At 33.0% G+C, this 27378-nt stretch overlaps 3 protein-coding genes across 30 annotated transcripts in view; 1 reads left to right on the top strand and 2 right to left on the bottom strand.

Annotated features, from left to right (window-relative positions):
- The window catches only part of LOC144974884 (COMM domain-containing protein 7-like), a 68950-nt gene extending 66261 nt beyond the window's left edge, over positions 1 to 2689 (bottom strand). The window contains exon 1 of the mRNA XM_078918339.1: positions 2532 to 2689. Coding sequence (XP_078774465.1) covers positions 2532 to 2618 — 87 coding nt within the window. The 5' untranslated portion in view covers positions 2619 to 2689. The remainder of the gene's footprint in view (positions 1 to 2531) is intronic.
- Positions 2674 to 11022, top strand: LOC144974885 (ribonuclease P protein subunit p14-like). Its single transcript, XM_078918340.1, has 6 exons — positions 2674 to 2871; positions 4957 to 5027; positions 7488 to 7572; positions 7932 to 8005; positions 8542 to 8620; positions 10500 to 11022. Exons 2-6 carry the CDS (start codon positions 4957 to 4959, stop codon positions 10569 to 10571), a joined length of 381 nt encoding a protein of 126 aa, XP_078774466.1. The 5' UTR covers positions 2674 to 2871; the 3' UTR covers positions 10572 to 11022.
- Positions 11023 to 11025: 3 nt separating this feature from the next.
- Positions 11026 to 27378, bottom strand: part of LOC144974877 (ankyrin repeat domain-containing protein 26-like) — a 92258-nt gene continuing 75905 nt past the window's right edge. For 13 of the 28 annotated variants that reach the window (XM_078918321.1, XM_078918328.1, XM_078918322.1 and 10 more), the window contains 7 exons: positions 26155 to 26224; positions 25121 to 25192; positions 22040 to 22156; positions 16890 to 17075; positions 16026 to 16204; positions 14743 to 14915; positions 11026 to 14510 (listed from right to left, as the gene is read on the bottom strand). In XM_078918321.1, the coding sequence (XP_078774447.1) occupies positions 14389 to 14510; positions 14743 to 14915; positions 16026 to 16204; positions 16890 to 17075; positions 22040 to 22156; positions 25121 to 25192; positions 26155 to 26224 (919 nt within the window). In that variant the 3' untranslated portion in view covers positions 11026 to 14388. Of the gene's footprint in view, positions 14511 to 14742; positions 14916 to 16025; positions 16205 to 16889; positions 17076 to 20485; positions 20546 to 22039; positions 22157 to 25120; positions 25193 to 26154; positions 26225 to 27378 lie in introns of all 28 variants that reach the window. The other 15 variants (XM_078918331.1, XM_078918319.1, XM_078918315.1 and 12 more) reach the window with 6 other exon arrangements.

Raw genomic sequence — 27378 nt, 5'->3', positions numbered from 1 at the left:
AATACTAGATGAGAGACAATGTACAAAGAAAAAAAAAATGAAATAACATTTCCATTATAGAGAAACACCAATCAGACTGTCTGCCTCTCAGAAAAAGCCTATAGAAGGAACCAAGTAAAATCCAAATGGTAGTATTGTCGTACAAGAACACAAGGCCATATGAAATGAATGACAGATATTGAAAGAAAGAAGAGATATTGATCAAAATAGAAGCCCTGGCCCAGGAAATTATCATTTGCGTTGCAAATAATCTTAGTCGTGTTCCTATAACCAACTGTTTATCAATCTTGTTATAAGAAAGTGGAAAAAGTAATGGTCCTAAAATTGTTTCCTGATGTACCCCTGATTATACCCATATTTTATTTAACAGTCACTATTACTGTATGATATCTATTTGAAAGAAACGAAACAATCCAATTTAGTGTTAGACTTGAAATTTCATTTGCTTTGAATATGGACTATTGGAAGCAACACCTACAATGCAACAATTTAAAGTCATTCTGTTGTATCTTAACTGATCGTTAAAGAATCTGCCAAGCGCCACTGGAAAAAAAAAAGATGCTGAACACCAATAAAACAAAGGAGACACCTAAATGTTAAGGATTTGAAACTAACCGTTTGCCCTGAATCAAATTTGCCAATATAAGGAGTATGTACAAAGAGTCAATCATTACAAGAGGTGGAGAATTAGGTAAATTGTTTCACTGTTTGTTTTAATCAAAATGAAAAGAATATTTAAAATCCTCTTCATTCACTACGTTCAGTGCTAGAATGTGCAATTTCCGCATGGGATCCATATCTGCCAAAGGATGAGCACCAACTAGAAATGGTGCAAAGAACAGCAGCTCGATAAGTCACAAAGGACTACTGGCAAATTAGCAGTGTTACCGAGATGCTGAACCAACTGGGATGGAGTGAGCTTTCCAGACGAAGAAGAGAAGCCTGATATTCAAGATTGTCAAGTTCCTGGTTGCGGTGGAAATTGAACAACTTACCGTAAATACAAGTTGCACAATAAAAAACAAGTTGCAATTTCAAAATTATACCAGCAACAACAAACCAACACAAACGTTCATTTCCAATTCGTACAAATAAAGACTGGAATCAGCTGGATGACAGTGCTGTCACAAGTAAAACTGTGGATGCCTTCAACTCACATTTACGCAAAGACTTGCCGCAGGCATTTGTGCCCACCACCCCCTGCATGTGATACTCCACTAGGAGGTTTACACAGTATTTTACAGATACAGATACATTCAGTACAATAACATTGATTTTACCAGTTATGGTATTTAACAATTCAGCTTCACTATGCCTCTATCTCTTGTCATCCTCGCTTTCCTGAATTGTTTTCATTTATTCTTAAAATAATTTTAAATTATTTTCTATTGTAACAATTACCATCATTACTTCATTTCCAGGGAAAGAAAGAGAGGAGAAGAGTGAAAGAAAGATTGAGAGGGAGAGAGAGAGAGAGAGAGGAGAGAGAGAGAGAGAGAGAGAGAGAGGAGAGGAAGAGAGGAGAGAGGAGAGAGAGAGAGAGAGAGGAGAGAGAGAGAGCGAGAGAGAGAGAGAGAGAGCAGGAGAGAGAGAGGAGAGAGAGAGAGAGAGAGAGAGAGAGAGAGAGAGAGAGAGGAGGATGATGGAGGCGAAGATGAGTATGAGCTATATAGTGAACTAAGAGGTGAGGAAAGGGGTCGGAGAGACGTAGGATCGAAGAGACCATGTAAGCAGAAAGAGAGAGAAGTGAAGAGAGGATTTTCTGATTGGCTACAGTAATCTATTTAAGACACAAATTGAGTCATCCATTATTAAATAAAATTGAGTATAACTTTTCTATATAGTGCAATATCACATAAAGTAAAGGTGCACTAAATGCGTTTTATCAATGGGGTCCTGGCCAACACAACACATGTAACATTTACAACATTACATGACGCCTGTTAGGCGATACTTACAATGTTTTTCAGACAGAGACAACATGTTAATGGCAGATACTATTTTATGAGAGAACGTGAAAGAGGAGCCTTTTCCTAAGTTGGAACCTACCCAAATAATCATTATTTAAGTCACACTCACATCAATATTTCTATTTGTTTTGTATGACACGATGACCATATATAAGAGATATAATATATTGAAATAGAAAAAAAAACTCTTAGAGTTAATAAAAGACTAGATTCTAGGTCTATTAGGACGTCTAGACGATTATAAATAGCATTGTTACTTACTGCAGTTTTATCGATAAATATGATTGTGCTCACGACAATGGCGCGAAGACGACGACGACGATGATAATGATGATGATGCTGATTATGATTATGATGATGATGATAAATGGAACGAATGCATGATGTTTAGAACTCAAGTAAAAGTAAAGAGCGTTTCCGTTTTCTGTTCTTTGGTACTTGGAGTATAGTCTGCTACAGGTTTGAGCATGAGAATGGAGAGTTAAAGCGGAGGGTATCAGGCTATGTGTTAGTGTTACATACGGCTACAAATATAAATAAACATACAGTTTTTCTACTTACATCATCTTGAAACCGGTTCAGCGTTTGGAAATCGCTGAACATTGAATCAGGGGGTGTGTCTTTGGTGAAATGAAACGTCGCCGCCATTATGAATCTCTCGGCACATGACTCAAAAACATCAGCATACTGTTTTAACTGCAACACATCGAGTGTTGGGGATTCAATTCACAACTTTCATCTCTCTGTTTCTACTTTCTTTTTTCCTTCTCTTTTACTTTTACTTTTTCTTTCCACTTCCCACCAATTATTTTCAAGCTTCTAAATTCTTCAAGGCCTGTCCATGACAATGTTAGATATCTGCTAATACATACAGCCACATCCTAGTTGTCTGTCTTCTGAGGTCGGTATAGAATATGTAGATAAAGGCAGTGTATATATATTGTTTCAGCTGCGAGTTGACTGTGACTGTGAGTGTCATGAGTCATGTCAAATGTTCGAATCAAATTTATTACTACCCCCTCTCTCTCTCTCTCTCTCTCTCTCTCTCTCTCTCTCTCTCTCTCTCTCTCTCACGCTCTTTCACACACACACACACACACACACACTCTCTCTCTCTCTCTCTCTCTCTCTCTCTCTCTCTCTCTCTCTGGTGTTTAGCATGATTGATGTTTTACACAGTGAGTTAATAATTTTCGTTAGAGTGAAGACATTTCAATTTCGGCACAATTGACATTATAATTATAGTTATAATTTATAGTAGCAATTGGACAATGACAAGCACCTCAGTATATTCTCCCTCTCCAACTTTGTTGTTTATCTAGACAAAGACAAATTATGATGAGACATTGCTGCATTTTTCTATGAGACTAGTAAAAATCCCGCAATTTCGCGGGGAAAGAACTTTTTTCACTCGATATTGCCAGAATCATTTTCTTGATTAGCTTGATTACGATTGGATGCACATTTTAATCGATGTGCTTGTCGTCGCTGCCATGCTTTATTCGGCATGGTTTTAGTTTATCAGTCAGTAGATATCAATATCAATAAGTCGCAAGTCTTTACCACGCTTTACTTGGGAGTGCTTTGCACTACCTTCAATACTTCACAAATTAAAATGGCGGCCGAGAATCAAAACAATGGTCAAATTAGGACATTTTAAACTTTCACAAATCTATCAAGGTTTGTTCTAGAGTTTTTAAAATGCTTTTATATGATGACAAATTGAATAAATGAACGCCTGACAAAAGATCAACGGTGACAATACAAATTGAATGAATACTGGGGATGTAGGAGCTTTCGGAATGTCTCCCTTTACTTATGTGAGGTCAAATGAAAATCTGAGGCGGACGCGAAAAATATAAAGTCCCTGAATCTGTCTACTTTTGGTTTGTTCGGGCTAGAAGCTAGACAGAACCAATTGACAGTTTGCCGAAACGTTTAACTAAATATTTCCCAGGGCAATAATTATCACATCGATGGCATAAAAACGACAGTAATATCAGCAGTAATATTAGTTGATGTTGTTAATCAGTGAAACTTGTTTAAAATTTCTGTAAATCCGAATACCGTCATGTGATCAAGTGAATTATATCACTATGAATGCCACGATTTGCTGAAAAATGCCAATCTGACAGTTCCTAGCAAACCCCCCCGCCCTTGCTCAGGAATTTCTATACTTGATGGACACCCCCCTTTTTTTTTCTTCCACGCAACCACATTCCAAAACACATACACACACACACATGTATAGATAGTATGTGCTTGGCTAAGGAGCTTATAACATTGCCATCCGCCGGAAGCATAACGGACCAACACACAAAACTGTGTGTATCCATGAACGTTATAGTCGGGTTGATACAGTTCAGTGAGCAATGCTCATAAACGCGGATGGCAAAAAACAATAACAAAGTGACGTCATCTTCGAACTATCTATACACCACACACATACACACACACGCACACATATAAACATACACGCAATGAGAACACACTACACTACATAACAACACTGATCACCGCTAAATCAACACAACGGAAGTAAGGACTCTACTGGACAGATAGAGTTGAGGGTGTGGCCATGAGATGTTAGTGTCTTCTGTAATTTTTTTTATGATATCTGTTTGACTTAACGAACTTTCAAACTGACTTTAAATTATAAAAGGAAATCAAGTTATCTGTTTATCTATCTGTAAAAAATACATTTCTATTTTTCAAATCTTTCAGTAGAGTTTGAGTGCGCCGTATAAATTTTTTTATTGACTCAAATAAGCACAATGTTCTCCACCAGGCTATATTTTTAAAAGAAAGGATGTAAGAGACATCAAAGGGAATGGGAAGAAGTGTATAGTATCAATAATATAATATTTTGAAGTCCGAAGATTTTTCTTTTCTTTTTTTAATTTCTTTTTTTTTTTCTTTTTTTTTTTTTTTGGATACCTTTGAACAGAATTCTATTACTTTTTTTTTTCTTATTGATCCAAATTAGATGACATCGACTTCAGGTTTCAAAAGGATTTCTGCTAAAAACAGCCCATACTTGTATTTAAAAGTTCAGCTGTAAGTATTTCATTATTCATTGTTTTTAAAGACGAACTGATAAAGAAACCTGTTTTATCTTTAAAAATAAGGCAGTGATTTTTTAAACCCCGAAAGTTTAAGCAATACAAAAAAAAAGGCTACCTCTGTTTGCACTAATACCTACTGCAAATAGTGAATTCCACTATAGTAGTAATGCAAATAGTAGATAGCATTCGTTTTCGTTATTTGCAGTAGTAGCCTACAACAAAATTTCTTTATTTTGCGCCTGTAGCTTTAAGAGGATTGAGTGCAATATAAATAAACTTGTACTACTACAAATATCTGTCATCTGCTTTTTTTGCCAAATTGGGACCTAAAATTTGCCAAAATTTGCCCCAAAAATGCCCAAAATTTGCCAAGAAATTTGCCAAAAAGACCAAAATTTGCCGAGGAGAACTAAGTGTTTCAGTAAAAATTAACACGCGATACAGAAAAAAATATATATAAAAGACAATTTATTACATTTAAGGAGGCTACATTTATTAATTTACACAATGTAAAGTGAAGAGTGTTGTTACAAAGATTTTAAAGGATCATTATTCGTAGAGAGTAGCTTCCCTTGGTTTGGGCCCAGGCAAAGCTGCAACATTTCCCACTTTTTTTTCGTTATTTTGTTTTCCCCAAAATTTGCCACGCGATTTGCCAACTTTCCCAAAATTTGCCACGATTTGCCAATTTTGGGAAATTTGCCAAAATTTGCGGATTACCCTGATATTTGCGGCGCAAAAAATGCAGATGACAGAAATATATAGTAGTTTCTGTTCCTTTTCGATATTTACAGTAGTACTGCCTACTGATAAGTTCGTTTTGTATTTGCCGTTTTGGTTCATTATGCCTTTGTTTTATCATTTGCAATATATTTATTAGTTCAACATTGTTATTGGCAGTAGTACTGCCTTTAGAGCGTTCATAATAAAAAAGAGATAAAATGTATAGCAATTGTTATGCATGTTGATGAGAGTGATGTTGTCTTTGTAGTAGTTGTGATGATGATGTAATTTTGGTTTCTTATCATGTAGAAGTGATTGTAATGATGATGGTGAGGTTGTGATTGTTGTAATAATAGTGGTGGTTTCGGTTGAGGTATTGCATTTGATGATAATGATGACGACGATGATAATGTTTCTGTTGTTGTGTAGTGATGATGTTGTGGTTGTGGTTGTAGTGGTAGTGTTGATGATGATGTGATGGGAGTGATGATGACAATAAGGATTATGATGATGTAATGGTGGTGGTGGTTGCTGTAGCTTTGATAAAGATGTAGAGGTAGCTGTGGTAGTTGTAGTAATGATGATGTGGTGGTGGTTGTGGTTGTAGTAGAGGTGGTAGCGATGATGATGATGATGTAACGGTGGTGGTAGTGGTGGTTGCTATAGTTTCGATAAGGATGTGGAGGTTGCTATGGTATTGGTAGTACTTAGTACTGATGATTATGGTGGTGGTTGTAGTAGTAGTGGTAGTTTATTAATGGTAACTTCTGTTATTTGCAGGAGCACTGAGATACGAGTCATGAGCAACGTTGAGAGTGAGACTAGTGAGAGAGAGAGAGAGAGAGAGAGAGAGAGAGTTTTTGGAAACCATATAAAATTTATTAAACTAACTGAAAATAAAACAATAAGGAAAAATTGAAACGTTCAAAATCTCAATTCTTGGTCACACAAAATGTTACAATTGTCCCTCCTTTTCTTTCCTTCTCAAACAAACACACTCTCATTCAACTTCAAGCCATTCAACACTCCATTTTGAACAGAAAATACAGTATTGTGTTCGGTGAAGGGGGAAAACTGGTTATCATGTCAGGAGAGCACCTCTACCCACTGCAAATAGTGATTTGGCGTGAAAATCACTATTTGCAGTACTAATGCAAATAACCACTTTGGAAAAAAAAAGCAGCTACCATTGGAAACGTAGCAGGGTCATATTTTTTTCAGAAAGTAAATGGCAAAACTTTACTTTATCTGCTGCTTAAATTATTTAGTGATGTCTTCCCCTTCTCATGGTGTCATTTTTCAACGACTCGTATAATATGTGAATATCTGGAGACCCTTTAGTACAAATACATGGCAGAGAATCATTGAAATATATGCATTTTTATCTATGTGTACTTATTTGAAGGTCAGAATATTGTCCATTACATCAAGATTGCATTGTCCTATCACACCTGCAAATATGTGCACATCGATTTTAATCATTATCATCATCATCACCATTATTATTATTATTATTATTATTATTATTATTATTATTATATTATTATTATTATTATTATTATTATTATTTATTATTATTATTATCATATTATTATTATTATTATTATTTTTATTATTATTATTATTATTATTATTATTATTATTATTATTATTATTATTATTATTATTATTATTATTATTATTATTATTATTATTATTATTATTATTATTATTTACTTGCATTTCAAAGCACAAGAGAAAGTAACCAAGGAGATTTGACTCCAGCATTTTACAAGTTTACGGTCACGCAAGCTATCCAAGAAAATCTTGGGGTGGTAAGTACCTTATGCTTAGTAAGAGTTTATAATTTAATACAGAATAATACATGGGGTATTTGTGTAGATAAATAATAACTTGTATAGTACTCTACCCCCCCCATTAACAGGATTAAGGTGCTTTACAAGATGTAATGAAAATAGAATGGATTAAATTAAATCACATACATACTCGTACAAACACTCAAACACAAAAAGACTGGTCACTCATAAATATTACTTTAATCATTAGCATAAACATTAAGCGTTAAACTTATTTACAATTTAAAAAGATACCAGTCTGTTGCTGTATTTTTTATATTTTTAATTAATCAACCAAATTTTACTTTCCATCATCTGATTTCGTATCTCACTCACAGGTTGGGGCTGCGGCTCAAGTGGACCTCCTTAAAACTTGGAGTGGTGGTTATGCTATTTTACGGGTTCCAAATCTGTGAGTTTTATTGCTTATCAAAAACTTGTGGAAAGTTTTGGATTTTCAGTAACATAATATGTTGTCTTTTTTATGCCAATCAGAGAATTAATAAATTCCAGCAGCAATTGGCCTAACAGACTATAAGACTATATCACCTTGAAAATTGCACTTCACTTGACTGTATAAATGTTAATGTTAAGTGTTCTATCTTTGTTTGGTTACAATTGTTATTGTTTTGCCTGCCCAAACAGATCAACACTTTACCAAACTCAAGGCTGTCAAACTGCAACTGGATAAAACAGAGGATTGATAAGGAAGTTTCAAGAGATGTTCAGTTGGCCACTTACAGCGGGTGCTATAAGTGATATTTGAATATTATCGCCAAAATTCATATTTCCACTAGTTCTGATTCCACTTTTGGCATATGGTTTGCATTTCTGCTCTTAACTCCTCTCTTGATTTCTCAAGTCATTTCAATTGTCCTATTAACACCAATGCTTTTTTTTTGTTTTCATTTCTTTTCTTTTTTTTTTTATAATTCTCATCCTCACAAGAATGAAAGAGAAGATCTGGGCTGCTTTGACATTGTATAACGCTGGGAAATCTGGGAGGTGTGCATTCCGTGTTTTACAGGTGAGAACAGTTGACTTGCTTTGCATCTTTTCTTGTGGAAAATAGGGTTGTAAATACATCTTCTATAACGGCCTCCCTTCAGGTTGTAAACCTCATTTTGCCTCTTCCTTCTCATTTGCTCTCCTCCATGTTTCTCTTGGTCGTCCTCTTTTCCTCTTGCTTTCGGGTGTCAACCTTAGTGCCAGGCGTTGTTTGACAGGTCTAATCAATCTCCATCTTATGAGGGTCACCAGTTTACTTATAAGAGGGATGTTTACTCTATTCCTGATCTCCTCATTTGACACCTTCATTGGTCATCTTATTATTAAAGAAAAATTACTTGCAATGCCTGCTGTTAATTTAAAGTGAATTGGGTGATTCTAATAGAAGACATAACTACACCAGATTGCATTTTTTACTCAGGAAAATAGATGTTTATTATAGGATTCCTTAATCCATGTATCATTAGCCTAATGTTCTTAATCATGCTTGTTTATTTTAACATTTGAACAGTAAGTTTGAATTTCAATCATATTTTTTTTATTATTGTAAATTGTAATTAACAGGTTAGAGATACACACCACCATATTCACCAAAGGAGCAGTAACTGTCGACAACTTAAGCTTCATTTGAACCACTCAGGAACTGCACACTGTCTCTGGGAGGGGTTTCCAAAAGTTAGACCTAGGCTAAACTCCTGCCAAATTGACTGAAATCAGCTAATGAAAAATGAAAAACAAAGAAAGAAAAAAAAATAGATGGGGAAAAAACAGTGTGTTTGGATGAATATATACAATTAGAGACTGAGAACAAACTTCGGGAATGTTCCACTAGTAATAGTAATATTGATGGATAGCTTTTAGTTTTAGTGACTAAGTTTAAGTGATGCTTTTTTAAAACTTTCAATGTCTGAACACATCCCTGTGTATTTTCACTCATAATTCATCTATTTTTTCACTTTCCAAACCTGTCATGTTCACAGAGATATCCAAACCCGGTTGACTCATTGTTTTGTCTAATCCAATTTTGACCACTTTGGAACAGTGAAAAATAAAACATGAAAAAGTAAAACACAAACTGCCAGAAATATGTTTAAGAGAAAGTTGTAAATCGAAACCTAGATGGTTTTTACTCGTTACTACTCCGCAATTGCTTGTATATTAACTGGTTGACTATGTTTCTTCACTAATTAGGGTATCAAATAAAAGAAAAAATATCGGTCAGTAATTAATTCTTGCACAAATTAGTTTTACTGGCATTGATTTATTCTAGCCTACATGCTGATGACGGCTCATTCCAATTCTGTCATTACTTTCTTCTCTTTGGACTTTGGATTATATCCCACAGTCTGCCCAAAGTTGTTCATTTTAATTCACATCCCTATAATGGAAGGAATTGACTTAAAAAATCAAATATATTCCAATTTTATTTCTTTCATTGTTAAGCGATTGAAATTTAACTTTGATACTTTCTTTTAACATTCTCACACTCACAATGAATCTGTTACGGTTTGTATTTTTGTCAACATTTGAAGTATTGCCACAAGGATATAGATTTTATCAATGAATATATAATATGAGTGTTGACTTCGTAGATTACCTCAAGTTTCTTTGGGAGTTAATTCCCTCTCCACCAAGCGTTGGCATGGGAACAAAACATAATCACAAAATCGTTTTTATTTACAACTGAAGCGATGGAAGAAACACAAAAATAATTTTTTAAAAGTGGCCAATTTTGTTTGGCAATTAATTGTAAAAAGTGTCAAACAAGCTTGAGTGGATGAGAGAGAGAGGGAGAGAGATAGCGCACAACCAGGTCTGGACAAAACCCAGACATCTCACTCCTATTAGTATTAGCCCCATTGAGTATCTACATTTTTTTTGTTTTCTTTATCTTCCAGACATCCCCTTATCTTATGGCACTGGCATTTGACAGTCGAAGTACAGAGGAGCAATGTCTTAATGTCCATTAGACGTTTTCATAATTTTACAGAGAGAATGAACTGAAATATGAGTGGGAGTTTATGTTATGTTATGAAAGCAAGTGAGAGTTTGTGTGTCTGAGAGAGAGATGGATACAGAGAGAGAGAGATGAGAGAAGGGGAAATTTATCTTTAGGGTCTTTTCCAAGGGAAGACTAGAATAACCTAGGTGTCAACCGCAGTGCAACTGCAAAGCTAGCTGGGTTGAGATGACTTGCTCAAGGCCACACAGCATGGCAGGTAGTCAAACTCGGTACCTTTCAAGTTTCAAGCAAAGACCATATCACTGAGTCACAGAGAGAGAGAGAGAGAGAGAGAGAGAGAGAGTGATAATTGGAGTAAAGAGAAGAGTATGAAAGCATACATCACTGAATCATCCATTTATATTACTGACGTGTTAACAAACAAATAAAATAAAAGTAAATAAATAAATTACTAACAATGCTTTGTTTTCTTTTTCATTTAAATATTTATTTAAATATTGCAGGTATATAAAATAAATATTGACCTGATATGAACATTACGTATATATACGTGAGTACTGAAAGACTGAGAAAGCATATTCAAAATTTATAAATGTATTTTTGATATGTTTTTCTCAATCTGTGAACAAATTGATAAAATATTATTTGAAGCAAACAATCAACAAACTTACAAACTGATATACATTCATATACCAACCTTTAAAATGCTTATTAGCAGGAGGCGACATTTATCCTGAGCATTATATACTTGTTTACAAATTTGCAAACCATGAGCAAATACATATGTACGCACGGTACAACACGGTAAAATGAAATTAATTTTAAATGTTTCCTCTTCCACCCTTTAGTAATTTATTTACCAGCGTCATTCTGCCACTACCACCAAATGGTTCTATCTGGAGAGGAAACTGTCTCTCAAGAGGATTTGAGGCAATTAGAGTATTCTCAGCCTTGCTGCAGTTACTTTCCTGGTTAAAAGACATAGCTTTTTAACGAAGGAAATAATTGCCATAAAAATCAATGTTCTCTTATTGACCCAAAACCAAAGAAGCAAAGCATTCCCTCAAGGTCGACTTATCCCATTTTACGGTATTCAAACTTTATAGTTGATATTGATGGCCTTGTGCCAAAACGAAATATTCCAAAAATCAAGATTAATTCTCAATCCACCTAATAATTATGCTAAAAGATCCACATAATGAACCATTGGATTTTGTATTTATACTGACAAAATAAAAAGATCTAAAAAGAACTCTTTTAAATTTAACTGATGGCAACAAATATAGTTAAACTCAGACAGTCTCAGACAGTGGAGACATTGACATAAATCGAAATAATTTTTTTTTTAAAACTTAATTAAATCAATTACTTTCAGTTATAATAGCCATCCAGATGCAATCTTTCAAAGAACATAAACACAGATAAACTATGAACACCACTATTCAAGGTTTGCCTGTTTAAAATCACTGTGCTGTTGTAGAAATCCTGATTCCACAGGACCAACACAGACACAATAATTGACACAAGTTTATAATGCTGTAAAATGACCAATAATAAATGTAAAATGACCAATGATAAAGGTCAATGGAAAAAAAAACTTCAACTATTAAATGTTATAGTTGATTCATTCTAATTCAAGCATTCACAAAACATGTTGTATCACATCTTCAACACTAAGAACTCATTCAAATGATCTCGGCAAACCTTTATGATGAAAAATAAAAACAACCTAGCATCCCAATGCCATTGAAAAATCAAATGTCATGGCTTTGCAATATAAGAACTGTGATTAACAAAACAGAAAATAAAACAACATTTTGATTTGCTCTTTCCTCAAACAAACCATATAATTTGTTGCAAAGAGACATGTAACAAAATGTTTCACCATGATAAAACAACGCATGTTGCGATATATTCACTGTATACAAGAGTATGAATAAATTGGACGGAAGATTGAAATGCATAAGTGAAAGTAGTAAAATAATATAAATTGGGACAATGGACGGAGATGGTGGAATGAATAACATGCAAAATTATTTGATTTAAATGATCATGTGTAGTTCTCTATCATCACGGGTAATGTTTTAAGGCATTTGTTATGAGGTACATTGGCAGGTATTCTTTAATTATGATCACTATTATTATATTGATTTTTACTAGGGTAAAGATATAACTTTTAAGAAGGTAAATAAATAAAATAGAATGTTTTATATGGTTACTTTATAAGCATCAACCTAAAAATTCTCTTGAATGAGAAAACAGTTATTCACGCTATGGCAAAGAAAAAAACCCAACAAAATGTATGTACGTGATGTGTTGGCTGTGACAGTGCATGTATTAATGATCCATCTCAATTTTGAACAATAACTTTGAATTGTCATAGATTGCTAACTATAACATTGTAGCATGATTGGGGCCTATATAATTAATGACAAATATTACTGGAGGCCAACGTTTTAATGTCATATCGAGTGAAAAGTCTTAAGGCTGGATATCATTAAATGGACAGTAACAATTACTTATTCCCATTTAAATCGGATTAGGATGATTATCTGTACCACAAAATGCATTCTGCCATTTTTAATGGACCTTGCTACCCAATCATTGCTGGAAGGGCAGAAAGTTTTCTTTTTTTTTTTATTCAATAGAAACAAAGATCACCACTGGCTCCTTTACATAGTCTAGGAGATTTTTTTTCTCTTCCGATATGACCATGATCACAACAATCATAAGACCAATAGATAGAAAATATTCTTTATTAAATTTTTAAAATTTTGAATTGGAGATCAAATTTGTCCGCCATTTGAAGGAATAGTTAAGTATTACATGAACGTAGATTCCATTTCCTGATAAGTAAAAATAGACTGGCAAGATGAAACCGAGAAGTGTGGTCACAAATATCACTCTTTCCTTGATAAATTACTATGAAGAACTATTAAAATAATCTAGTTCTCATAAATTTCCTGATTTCAATATTAATATAATATTGCAACAAAGTAAAACATCTCAGAGACTAGCATCGAAACTGTAGCAGGAATAGCTTCATAAAAAGTTGACAAAGTCAGTCGTTCTACAAAATAACTTGATATCAGTACTACTTTTGTATAAAAATGACATTCATCTCAGCTTCATGTTTAATTACCTCCAAGGACATGTTTGTCTTGCTTCGGTTGATTTTGCCCATACATACCTCTTAATTTACAGGACTGAATGATATTTCTGATTTTTAAATGAAATGAAAATGATCAATGTCATTCATGATACTTCATTGAGGCGAAACGAAAATGGAAGTGATGATGAAATGACTGTTGAGCTTTGATAATGACTTTACTGAAATTGTGAAACATTATTGGGGCCCATTACAAAAATTTCAGTTGATCAAAAATCCTTATCACTCAAGTAATGTTGATGCAGTTCCATCACAATTAGATTATATAAAAGGACTGACACTTACTTCTCATTTTTGAATGATCTTATAAAAGTTTTATTTCTCTGATGGCGTAACTGAACTGCATCCAAATCATAATATCGCCTATTAATGTTTGGTTATAACATCACACCTATTTTCATTACAATGGAGCAGTAACTACAATATATGATTCTGTTGTGTGAGTCATATAGTTGTTAAAACTCTCATGGTAAAAACAATAACATACGATGTCCGGTTAGAATAAAATTGAAACCTGCCGGAAAAGGATCAGTCAAATGAGACATTGAAAAATATGTTAGAAATATTTTATTTAAATTTCAACTGAGATTTTCTGACATCCAATAAATATCTACCCCACCCTGTAAAAAAAAAAAAACAATTATAAAATGATCAACTATACACAATATTTCTTTTTGAGTATATCTATATAGTCCTGACTTGCTTGAGTGAGGGAAGTAGAGAATCGCATTGGTTCTTTAGAGGGTCTCAGAATTGGGGTGTTTAGACCATGAGGAGCTGAAACCAAAGAAAAGCGCACTTGATTAAAAATAATATGGTGAAAGCGGGGGGCAATACATTAATAATGCCACATTTCAATTTATTCAAACATTATAATAGTGACGCATGTGTCATCATTAGTCAAAAGTTAAAGGAGAAATACATGTCCAACAAGAAAATTATAATTCAAATCATCGAGGGGGGGGGGGGGGGGGGAGGTGACAAGATACAACAGCAACCATAAACTTACCAGCTTCTAAATGTTTTGCAATGCTACGATCTAATTCTGCTTTGATTTTGTTGGAGAGGTCGTCATCGTTGAAACCGTTGACCTTCCCAAGGTCGAAGCTATTGTTGCTGAGAAGTGTGCTGTTGAGATTACCTATACTGTTGTGTAGACGATTTCGATGATGGCGTTCATTACTGAAATTTAAAAAAAATAATACCAATTAATGAATAATAAGCAATGGATTATTTAGACAATAAAATCGAGAGAGGCCTTAGCCATCTCCTTTGAAACACAAGCATACATAGTCTTATCTGGGTTTTTTTTACCTTTTTTTTTTTTTAACTCACAGCTGAAACATTTCAAGTTTTTTATTTTGACCATTGACTTGCCATGGCTGAATCCCCTCGGTTTCATACTTTGCTATTTTTTTCTACTTCTGACCGAAATGGCCATGACAGTTTGACGGCGATGTAGTTCATTTTTTTATCTTTCATTTCATACCAAACATGATGGGGTACTTTTTAATGTTGACATTCTTTTTACAGGCCAAATTAAATGATAACCTGGTATTTTTTTTCTTTTAGTTTTCCAACATAATGCAGACATGAAAACATTTATTTGTAATACTCGAGTGAAAAACATTATGAAACCAATTGTTTTAGTTATTTTTCTGATTATGTGGTGTTTGTTTTCTGTTAAAAGAACATTATTTTTTCCAGTTTTTAGTTAGAACACTGGTCCAAGGCAGTGTTGACACCAATTCAATTTTTTTTTTTGGGGGGGGGGGGGGCATAAAATTCCTCCTTTTCAAAATATTACTATGTAATCCAGAATTAAAGTGCAACAATACAAATGGTATCATTTGAAAGAGAAATATAAGCAGGTATGTTTGCTTTTTAAATTGTTTTATCATAAAAATTGTGAACCTGGTGTATTTTTAAAAAACATGCACAAACTTCGGAGAGTCAGCGGCTGAAAATCTTAGCAGTCAGTGAGTTAAAGATCAGAAATTTTCAGTCATACAATTAGAGCATGACATAAAGGTTTGCTGGATTTGATTGCAAGTGATTTTTAATGTAGGCTAATGTCTTACTGGAAAGGAAACAAGCAATTGTTGCTTTCAGTCTTACTCAACAAAATCTGGGATAAACTTTGACATGATGTGCCTAAAGGCTCTGATGAACTTTACATTCATCCTCTCACTTATAATGTATGAGCACATGTGTTAGCACACTCACACAACCAACATGGAGAACATGAATACACGTGCACAAAAAAAAAAACGATCTGAAACTCTTCCTTACTTGAGTTTTGCCTTCAGTGTTGAGCCCTTATCAATGCTGAATGTAAGCTGGTCGCTAATTCTCATCCTCCACTTCATCTCGGACTCATAAAGCTCTTGGAATCGTTTCACTTCCATGTCTTTCATGTTCTTCTGGGCCACTGCCTGCTCATACTTTACCCGTAGACTAGTGATCTCCTCCTATGATTTCAAAATAATTTTTTAAAAAATTATTTTAAGACGAGAATAAAATCATTATAAAAATCTTTAAATGTGAACCAATTCTTTTCTTTAAAAGTCGTATGATACTGAATTAATATATGATCCACTGTTTCTGGTTTTACATTAGAGTCGACTAGAGGCTTTAGTTTGACTTAAATTTTCAAGTAATAAAGTGTGATTTGAATTGAGATATTTAAAGAATAGTGTGTTACTTAAAGATATACTGAGAGGAACGAAAAAATAAAATAATAATAATAACAATAATTATATGTTTATAAAGCATGTTATGATCTATGACTATGAGTATTACAGTCACAAGTTAATAGAAGTCCAATAATAACACGTAGCATTAATAACCAAGGTAACAGGATAACAGCTTATTTTGTTTTGATTCTTCTTTTCCTTTTCTGTTTTTCTTTATTGTGACTTGAAGCTTTGGCTTAAGTATATGTGCCTGTTGTACTTTATACATTCAATCGACCACCAATGCACACTTCATACATTCAATCGACCACCAATGCACAGTAATCCCCAAAGTCCACTTCCTATTCTCACCATTCTAAGGTCATAATAGCAGAATCAATAAAAGAGCATAAAGTCAATGATAAACTATAAAAACAAAGGAAATGTTTTTCAAATAGCAGCTTTTATCCCAAAGACCTACCTCTAACTTGCGTTTGTCTGCCAATAGATGTGCCTCCACTTCAGTGCGTGACGAATCCAGCTTGTCTCTAAGATGAGACTGAGAGTCCAGGAAATGGTTGACATCAGCCAGTTTTCGATTGAGTTCAATGCGGTACTTGGTTTCCATCTCATTCCGTAGGTCACCACCAGGATCTGCTATTTGACTCTGTAACAAAATATACAATGATGTTAAAATGGCACAAATAATTATCATCTATTCGTATTGCACTGGGTTTTTTTTTTAATTCTTGAATTTAGTTCAAAACTGATAATTCTAATTCATAATGTCAGTAAACATTTCGATTTAATATATAGTCACATGAAGCATACAACACAAATTATTTTGTCATAAATAAAATATCCAGGAGTTTACTTCAGGATAATCCATCACAAAAATATACTTAAGTATGATAACATGAGCAATCATTAACATTTACAGGAAGATTTTCAAAACAGAAAATTAATATTTTGTAGGTTTTTAGCATCTCCAACTGCGACTTCAATAACCAACTAGAACTGACATTTATAACATACACCAAAATGGCATTTTCTCAATCATCTAGAGCTACGACTAACTACATTTATTAAATAAAGAAAGATGCCAAATCAAAACTATAAAAGAAGTTTTAAAAGAAAAAAAAAACAACTCTAAAGGTTGACAAATATAGAGAAAGAAAAAAGAGGGACGATCATTTGTTAGAGTAAAAAAAAAATAATAAAAAGGTCTGATTTTATTTCAAAAGATAATTTGGATTAAAATTAGCGCTGTCAAGTCAGACAAAGAAACAAGCCTATTTCACTGATGTCTAAACGGTTAAGCCTATAAGACTATGACCTTTTAGTGACCTTTCACTTTTAAGGTTCACACTTCTTTACATAAAGAAATTAAATTTAAGGTTGAAATATCCCTATCAATGCAAATCATCTGAGGGTTAATAAAATAGACATCTCCAATATTACAAGTAGTGCAGTGAGGTGCAATTTTAATGAATTTCTTAACGATTTTTATGCCACACTGATACATTTGTAACCAGTTTAATTGAGGATTGGGTGATGTTATTGTTATAAATTATATGTATACGAGTGATCTGGTGGTCTGGAAATGTTGTGGTACATCATTGTTTAATTCACAGAAACACTAGTGCCAACTTACTATTATTAATTTTTTTTATTAATTTTTTTCCCTTTTTTTTTTTTTTTTTTCATACCATGGGGAAATTAAGTTGAGGTTTTGAAGTTTTTTGTTGTTTTTTTTTCATTTGTTTACTTTTAAATCTAATATTAAGGACATCTAGTAACACATAGAAAAAAATGAAAGCCATTTGATGAGAATATCTGACTACTCAACACTACAATATATAAAATCCTTCGGAAACAAAATTCTACATTGTAGTTACCAGGCTTTGAAAGTATAATTCTTCAATCAATCCACTTATTTCAGCTCAGTGCTTACACATAGAACATGATGACTGTCATGGAAATTTTTAAAATCAACAAATTTAAGTAATATTCCGCTTCAACCCTCTCTTATATCTGGTGTTAACTCTAGAACAAAGTAAAAATTCTTCCATTTGATGAAAAAGTACATCAAACAGAATTTAATGACACGAATTCATTGACAGGTAAAGTCATTCACTACAGTCAGTCATTATTACAAAAAGCATTGAAAAAAACAAAAACAAAACAAGATATAGGAGAAACATTACCATTTGATATGTCCCAAAATGGGCGTTAAAGTAAATAATTTGAAATCTTGTCAAATTCTTGACAATTGTTTAGAAAGATTGACAAATGCAAGGGTGCTTTGGAGTCAAAGCAGATATAAAAATGTTTGATGGGACACACGAGAAATAAGGAATGATTACTACATTATTTGATTATGAAGGAACTTATTTATAAATAAAAATAGAAACAGAAATAAAAACAAATAGACAATCATATTTTTTTTAATAAGGAAGGAAGAGAGAGAGAGAGAGAAAAAAAACGAAAGAAATTTATTTGTTTTTTTTTTAAATCGAAAAGAGATCCACAGAGATTATTGTGACCAATCACAGAGGCAAGACTAACTTCTCTCAAATAACAATTTTTCACATTATTTATTTTTCTAGAGAAAACGGCAGACCTAATCAGTTTCACCAAGAGATCAATAACAACGCTGCAACTTTGGGTCCAATGACAATCTAAGTCACGTAACTCTTCTTCCTTCTTTTTGCTGAAAACTGTTAGATTTTAGGTCAAATTAGAGTAAAACCAGATCCTGCCTGTAAAATGTTAATTTACAAGTTAGAGGTCATCTAATCCAGTATTCCTAAATTCATAATAAATTCAGTTTACCACAAAAAATATGTTAGGTACAGTAGAATCCTGATAAAGTCAACACTGCCAGACCGGAAAGATTGGTTGACTTTAAAGAAGGAAGACTTTATCCAGTATCTGTTTTGTTTGTTTTAAAGGCTTTTACGGCGCTTGAAACACATTTAGGTCATATCAGCGCCAGTAAAAAGGAAGAAAATGGGATATTAAAAGTTATAGAATTACAATTAAAGTACCCAAGAAAAAGGAAGACAAAGGGGAATTAGTTCAAATAGGGAACAGATGTAGATTCTAACAGTGTAGTTAGCTTGAGATCACTTAGAGGAACACACTCTAATGTTTACAAATCATATATATGTAAAACAAACATAATAATATAGTGCATAACAGAGCGATAATTTACAAGATAAAAAATATCATCTCCAAAAACGTTAACGATACATTTGACTGTTTCCCACCCAGTCAGGGTATCCAGTCCATGGCCAAGACAAAACCAATTAATCTCATTCCAAGACAAAGACAGAAAGCAGGTTGGAAAACAGATAAAGTGGGATAGAAGACACAGCAAGTGCCTCCCTGCCCACTATGGGAGGTCAGGAACCCCACCCAGTTATCCAGTATCAATGGGAACACACCTAGATAAAAAACAATATATGGGACCAAGAAGAGGTGTTGACTTTCAGCAGAAGATGACGTTAAAAGTGTTGATTTTATGCAGATTCAACTGAACTGTACAGTACAGTATGACCACGCAAGGGGAAACAAATACATATATGACTAACCACACATTTACTGAACTAAAAATAAAGTTTAAAATAAATAAATGCTCATTTGATTTAGATCTCTAAAAATTCTATTCGCAAAATCGTTGTGCAATATTTTTTCTTTTAATGGTTGAGGGATTAAAATTGTTGGGATGACTTTTTTATTTATTTTATCAATCACCCTTTTCCCACCACCGCCATAATTCATATATCTATTTAATGCGAGCCTGATATTCCTTTTTAGATTTTATATCTTATAGAGAATGAGAATAGTTTAATAATCTTAGCAGAAGTAGAAGAAAGGGAAAAAATTAAACAAAAAATATAATCAGATCTTTGGTGTAAATAAATTACCACTGGCTACTTATTTCTTTTTCAAAATCCAAACTCAATCAAATAAGCATTTTACAGGTTAAAGAACACAACGGGAAAACAATTTTCTTTAATTAATCATTATGATAATGTGTGCCAGATAGGATCACAGCAAGTACAATCTCACATGCGTGGAAGGCAAACCAAAACCATCCAAGTCACTGTGCAGGTAAATGTCAGGGTAAGGCTGTAGAATTGAGATGTCTCCATTAGCATGACAAAGTCAAAGGTATAGAATAAGGAAAAGGGTGGGATTCGGTCTCATGCGGAGAAAATCACTGCTTTCAGTAAAATGGTTGGATTTTTGTTTTTTTGTTTTTTTTTGTCCTTTGTTTTGTTTTGGATTGATTTTTTTTTTTTTGTTTTTGTTTTTTGTTTTTGGGGGGGGGGGGGTCTTGTTTGGGTTTTTTTGTTGGTTTTATTTTTGGTTTTTGGGTTTTGTTTTTTTTTTGGGGGGGGGGGGGGGTGATGACTAAGTTTACAAATGTTGATAAATAATGGACCATTAACTTGGGAATTTCACGCTTAATGTATTTTTAAAAAAAAAGATGAATTCACTTATTAAGTCATGCCATTGTTGTTATTCATGAACTATGTGTATTTTGTTTTGTGTATGTGTGTATTTTGTGGATCAAAGATGGACATAAAGATGCAGTAATAACTTTAAAATGGAAGATTAAACCGGCGATGAGTTCACAGAGGTAAATAATTCAAACAGGATAATCGTAATCAAGGAGACTGAACAAACCAATTGCTAAATCAAAAACAATATATGTACACAAAATAAATTCCCATAATAATCATATTCTCACTCGAGTATAATTCAATGTGATGTCTCTACAATTTTCTTTCAAAATATTATCAATCACTTCTTCCATAAAGAAAAATTACATTTATTATGTTACATGGAGATGTTAAAAAATTCAAGTTTTACCAAATTTACACACACTGCTCTGAAATTGAATTTTCATTTTTAAAAAAAGGGGTTGACTTAATTACTTATTTCAATGCCTTAGAATTTCTATAAATATAAATCAATTTTAAACAAAAACGGGTGTAATTCCAGGTAATGGTAAACATAAACAAATCAAGTCATTATCATCACAACTACGTCAGGCAATCCATATCACACACAAAGTAAACACGACTACTTTTCAAAGCCATGCCATGGTTTGATCACATTCAATAAGTCAATATAGCAAACACTATTTCATTTTTCTCAGCTTTTCACGCTACCTTCATTATACAAAATTAGTCACATCTTTTCCTCTTATTCTTTTTAAAGCTTTCAGTTCTAAACTGATGATCAAATTGAGTCGTAAACTATTACAGTGATATTAATATCAATGAAATTGAAAGGTAGAAAGGTAGTCGTTAAAAGTTTTATCATTTTCCATTAGATTTATTTTAGATTTGTTTTTCTCTCTCCATATCAAATCTAATACCTTTTGAAAGGTAACTAAATAATCCAGATTCCTATGACTTGTGTTGAAAAACAAAACAAAAAAACACCTGCAAAATCAGAATTTCATTTTAACACAATATCTACCCATTACTAGTTCATCATTCCACACACAACAACTACCAAAGTAACTCAATATCATTATTATTATTATTGTCTACAAGACAAAAGGTGGGTGCAGCAGGCAGCATATTATCTGGTGGAGTGGAAGGCAAATACCTCCAGGAATCGAACTTCAGACTCCATGCGTCGTCGAGATTGGTCCAAATTGTTAACAGACTGCCTTAGAGCAGCTACCTCGGGTAGGAGTGGGTGACGGGGACTAGGACTGTTCTGCTGGAAGTTGGTGGTATTTATTGTATATTGTATCAACATTGAAATATAAAGTTCCAAAGAAAACAGCTAAGTCTATCTCCACACATATAAGCCACATAATAATATAGATGGAGACTTTGGCGTGTTAATCATTATATCATGGCTTTGAATAATACCTTTTAAAGTTGCAGTATTTTACTACAAAAACAAAATTGTATGATTTGGCCCCCTCAATAATGTAATGTAAACAGACCATAGAATAGAACATAATGCAATTTGACATGCCCTTTTCAAAGGTAAATGTAAGGCACAATGGATCAATAATCATCAAGTAGTGCCAGGACATATGTGAATGTGGTTGTCCAACTGATCAATAAGAAAAACAAACCGTGGTCATTTTCTCAACCCTGTAAAATTCTTAAATTGCTTTACATTTTTAAGTCCAGAAAAAAAAGTGAAATGAACCAGAAGACAATGTTTATATGTACTAAATAATATAACTGAAACCTGTGGAACTGAAAATGTGATGGTAGTCTATTTCCCTAACAAATGCCTAAAAAATGAAGTAAATATGAAGTGAGAGTGTGCTTTTTGGGATTCATATGGTCACAATCAGAGAGAGAGGGATAGAGAAGAGAGAGAGAGAGAGAGAGAGAGAGAGAGAGAGAGAGAGAGAGAGAGAGAGAGAGAGAGAGAGAGAGAGAGAATTGGGAAGGTGCTTAAATTTCGTACACAAATCAGTGCAGACAATTTAAATCCAAATTAAGTACCTTGGATTTACAGGTGAAATTTTAACAAAGTGATTCCGGGTTTTATTATCAACACAGACGTGAAATAAGAGATAAGTGTGAATGCATAATTAACAATTACACAAACATATAAAAGCATCACCGTGAATGCACAAAAAAAATGTGGTTTTATCAATTCAAAGCGTGATCAAAATTAATGCTGTGTGAGGGAAGGAAAGAGAAAATTACTTTATGAGTAACTCATTTTTATAAACATTGTTTTCAAAAATTATTTCTAGCCAGTTGATATAAATTTCTAAATTTCAGCCATACAAACATCTTAATTCTGATACAGTTATCAAAAACAATCTGGTGTAATCAACTCCCTGCCTCAATTTTTTTTTTTTTTTTTTTTTGTTTCTTTCTTTCTGTACATTCATTTATCTATTATTTCCTGGCAGATCAGCCGATACGGTCACAACCATTAATCCAAATTTCTCTGTAGCTTTACTGCAAAGTGGATCTCCTAAAACTGAGGCAAAATTCAAAACAGAAGCTATTGAATAAGAAGAAGAAATGAGAGAGAGAGAGAGAGAGAGAGAGAGAGAGAGAGAGAGAGAGAGAGAGAAAGAGAGAGAGAAAAAAAGAGAGAGAGAGAGAGAGAGAAGAGAGAGAGAGAGAGAGAGAGGAGAGAGGAGAGAGAGAGAGAGAGAGAGAGAGAGAGAGAAGAGATACAAACTGGACAAAAAAGCCATAGATGTGTAAGCCCATAGAGCCAATTCCAAAAACATTCCAGCTACTCGTATACCAATTGCTGTTACTGACAAGATCATCAAGCCCTATGAAATGTTATTCATAAGTAGGAATTTGTTGGACACAGAAAAAGGACATACATAATTAGTGACATCCACATTCCCTATTGGATGACTATTCTATTCTAATTCTATCTCAGTTTTAATTCTGATACATATGATTGATCATGTCCAGAACATTTCAAGGATCGACTACCATAATACATTTATGTAATTCTCCGTGTAATCCACTTCTTCAACTAGAGAAGAGTCTAGAGTCTGTCTGCTTAAGGAAAACATTTTACAATAACCAAAAAAAAAAAAGAAAGAAACCAAAAAAAAAACCGCTTTAAAAAAGCTTAGATTTTCTTTCTTTTTCATGAAAATGTTGCTGCTAGAAGCTCAAAGGGAAAAACGATAATTATGACGTTTTTGGGTTTCCCTTTTATCAACAAAACATGATGAATGAAAGAAATACTAAAGACTTTTAGAGACATTTTTATTGTCTATGTGAAATTAATATAGTAGGTAAAATATGAGTCTTAATAGCTAGAAAGTTTTTTCTAAAAATTAGCTTTAAAAAAGTTGATCCTATCTACTATGAACACTAACTAAAAGAGCTATATAAAAATAAAATATTTCTATTTCAAAGAAAATAAATCACAGATGAGAACTGAGCTTTTAAGTAAAATCAGTTACTCAATATTTCTCAGAGTTAAGATCTCCTTTACCCCAAAATTGATTAATAAAAACATATTCAACAGTTTGATTATGAATATCAAAAAAAATAAAGATTAAGTTGCTTAAATTTATTACAAAAAATGCTCTAAATATCTATTGCACTTTTATGGAGTCCCAAACTAAAATTCTCATCTATGGTATTTTGCCTATATCTAAAAGCATTGAAAATTTGACACCAAAAAAAACAAAACGAAAGAAAAAGTGCATTGCCGTGCTGTGCATAATGTAGCAATATAAATGTAGACGATGTAATTACAATGAGGGCATAAAATCTTGAAAGGATTGAAAACCAGTAGAACTGGTATATCAGCTATAATTTTCTTCAGGTTTTGAAAATTAAGTGGTTTAATTAGAATCTCATAATTTTTGCATATCTGGCAGACAGGAATATCCTGCCATCATAAACATTTAGCAAGATTGAATTTCTTGAAATTATATTTTTCTCCCCTGTATTTAACTAGTAATAATTACAGATTTCATGATCTTGTTTTCACCAAAAGAGCAGTAACAGTCATGCAACTTAGGATTCCCAAGTTGCGTTATTGTTACTTCTCCTATGGTGAAAATGGTGAAATATGGCATTAAAATTAGAGAAAATTTTTTAACCTAGCCCATTTAGAATTATAAGCCATTTTCATTGTAAATATTGTAATCACATCGTGACTGTCAAATGATAAAAACAAATTGTGTTCCAAATAGCAGCACATGTGCTGATGGTTGGCTACCTGGTTACGAGGGGTGGAGATAAATATTTCAGAGTTGCCCACATCTGGTTGGAACTCGTTATAGCGGGGAGACTGAGAGGTCAGGATATTACAATTAGGTGTAGAATTAAAGTCATGTTCAAAAGTTATATATATATATATATATATATCTATATATATATATTGAATCGTGTTTGATACAAATATGGTACGGATAGTGCTCGACATGTAGCAATGGAGCGAATTATTATTTTAATATTTATCACAATGTTGGAGTCAGTCTACATCGATGCTTCAGGCCTGACGATGGCTGATTAGGCCTGAAACATCGATGTAGACTGACTCCAACATTGTGGTAAATATTAAATAATATATATATATATATATATAATATATATATATATATATATATATATATATATATATATATATATATATATATATATATAATATATATATATATATATATATATCAGAGCACTATTATAATCTCACAATTATTATCATCAAAAATATGCCGTTTACAAAATGTTAACAAACAGTGGATACTGATCTGGAAAAACTGAGCATTTATATAACAATATGCATCAAAATCATTATGATGTTTATAATATATGGTATAAAAAAATAGAAAAGTACATATGAATTGACCTTTAATCGTTTTAAAATGAATAAAGATTAAGATAAATGTGCATTAGATTATATAGTTTTCAGTAGCTAATATTATATGATGTAAAGACAGAATTATAAAAAAAAAAAAAAAAACAGAGAAAGAATTTCATTTTAAAAAAGAAATAACTTTTTTCCTACAATTGGAAATATCAAAAGAATGAGAATGAGGATTGATGTAAACATGCCATGTTGTGTGAGAGTGAAAGATAGTGAGAAATAGAGATCAAGAAAAAGCAGCATGTGATGCCAAAATGATGTACGACGAAAATGATGAAGATAAAAATGGCACAAGTGTGGACATGTAAAAAAAGAATAAATCATAACTCTTAAGAGATGCAAGAGAAAAATGTGTTAAATATTGCTTTTTGCTTTGTACAATTTACCTTCAATTTAATCTTTGCTGACTTTAAGTGCTGTTTCAATGTGTTTACATCCCTTTGAAGGAGTTGATTTCTGTAAAGAATTGTTTATTGCAATGTACAATGATAGAAAGAGAATAATACGGACACATCGTTTATCCCAAAAAAATCTTTTTTCAAATAAATAAATATTAACTTTTATAGATTATATAAACCTGCACACCCAGGTCAACTTATTTTTCGAAAATTGTCATGTTCCAAGATTTTTACATTTATTCACTCATTTCCCCAGCAACAGTTGGCCAAATAATTTAAGTTAGGTGTAGCATTATGTTGATGTGTTCCTTACCTGAAAACACAGCATAAAACAGCCCCCCACCCCTGCTCACACTTGTCACTCATTCTTTTCATTTAAGACCTTCAGCACAGTGCAACTTCTGGACAACGACACTTCTGAATAACAACAACACCTGGATAGCGACAATGACCTCTGGTCCTGATTTTTTTTTTTGCTATGTGTTTTAAGTAATAAAAACCTGAAAATAGCGACATGCATCTTAGGAAGACCCCTGTTTAGTGACATCGGTATGACATCGATGCTTGATACCCGACCATCGTCATTTCGGACTCTTAACAATTAAAAAACACTTTTTTTTTCTCTTCCCAATGAGATCACTTTGTTACCGACCAATAACACAGGTTTCCAACACTGTGTGAAATCATATGAAACCACTGCAAAAGAAGTTTATCATTGGATGGAACTCTCAAGGGTCCATTAACCTTCCATTTTAGCAACCTGTCTGAGGTTAGAGGAGGTTATCTGATATCAGGCAATGCGGGTCCAATGGGGGCAATTATGGATATTTAAGGTCTATTAATATTTTGGAAAACAATAACAGCTCTTTCACTTTATTATTTTCATTTGAAAAATCAGTTATTTTTCTAAACATCAGTCAAAATTATTGTGGTTAATACCAGTTTTCGGGGGGTTTTTTAATATAGCAAGATCTACTAATTTTAAGTGCTTAAAAATTGTGGTGCACTTAAATAAAAATTTTGGTATTCAAAACTCAGGAGTATTACATGAATTTTAATTAAGTACAATCGAAACTAGATGTGTGGATCTCTGTTCTTAGTTTTGGTAAATGGCATTCAAGCACTGCTTACGATTGAAACAATGGCAATACACATTGAGAGTGAAAGCCTAATTGGATACCCTATGTAAACATGAGATTTACGCATTCTAAC

Source organism: Berghia stephanieae, chromosome 6 (genome assembly GCF_034508935.2).
Source record: "Berghia stephanieae isolate SIO BIC M18660-M18661 chromosome 6, UCSD_Bste_1.3, whole genome shotgun sequence".
NCBI lineage: Eukaryota > Metazoa > Mollusca > Gastropoda > Nudibranchia > Aeolidiidae > Berghia > Berghia stephanieae.
Note: the sequence above shows the minus strand (reverse complement) of the source record. Positions and strands in the feature narration are given on the sequence as shown.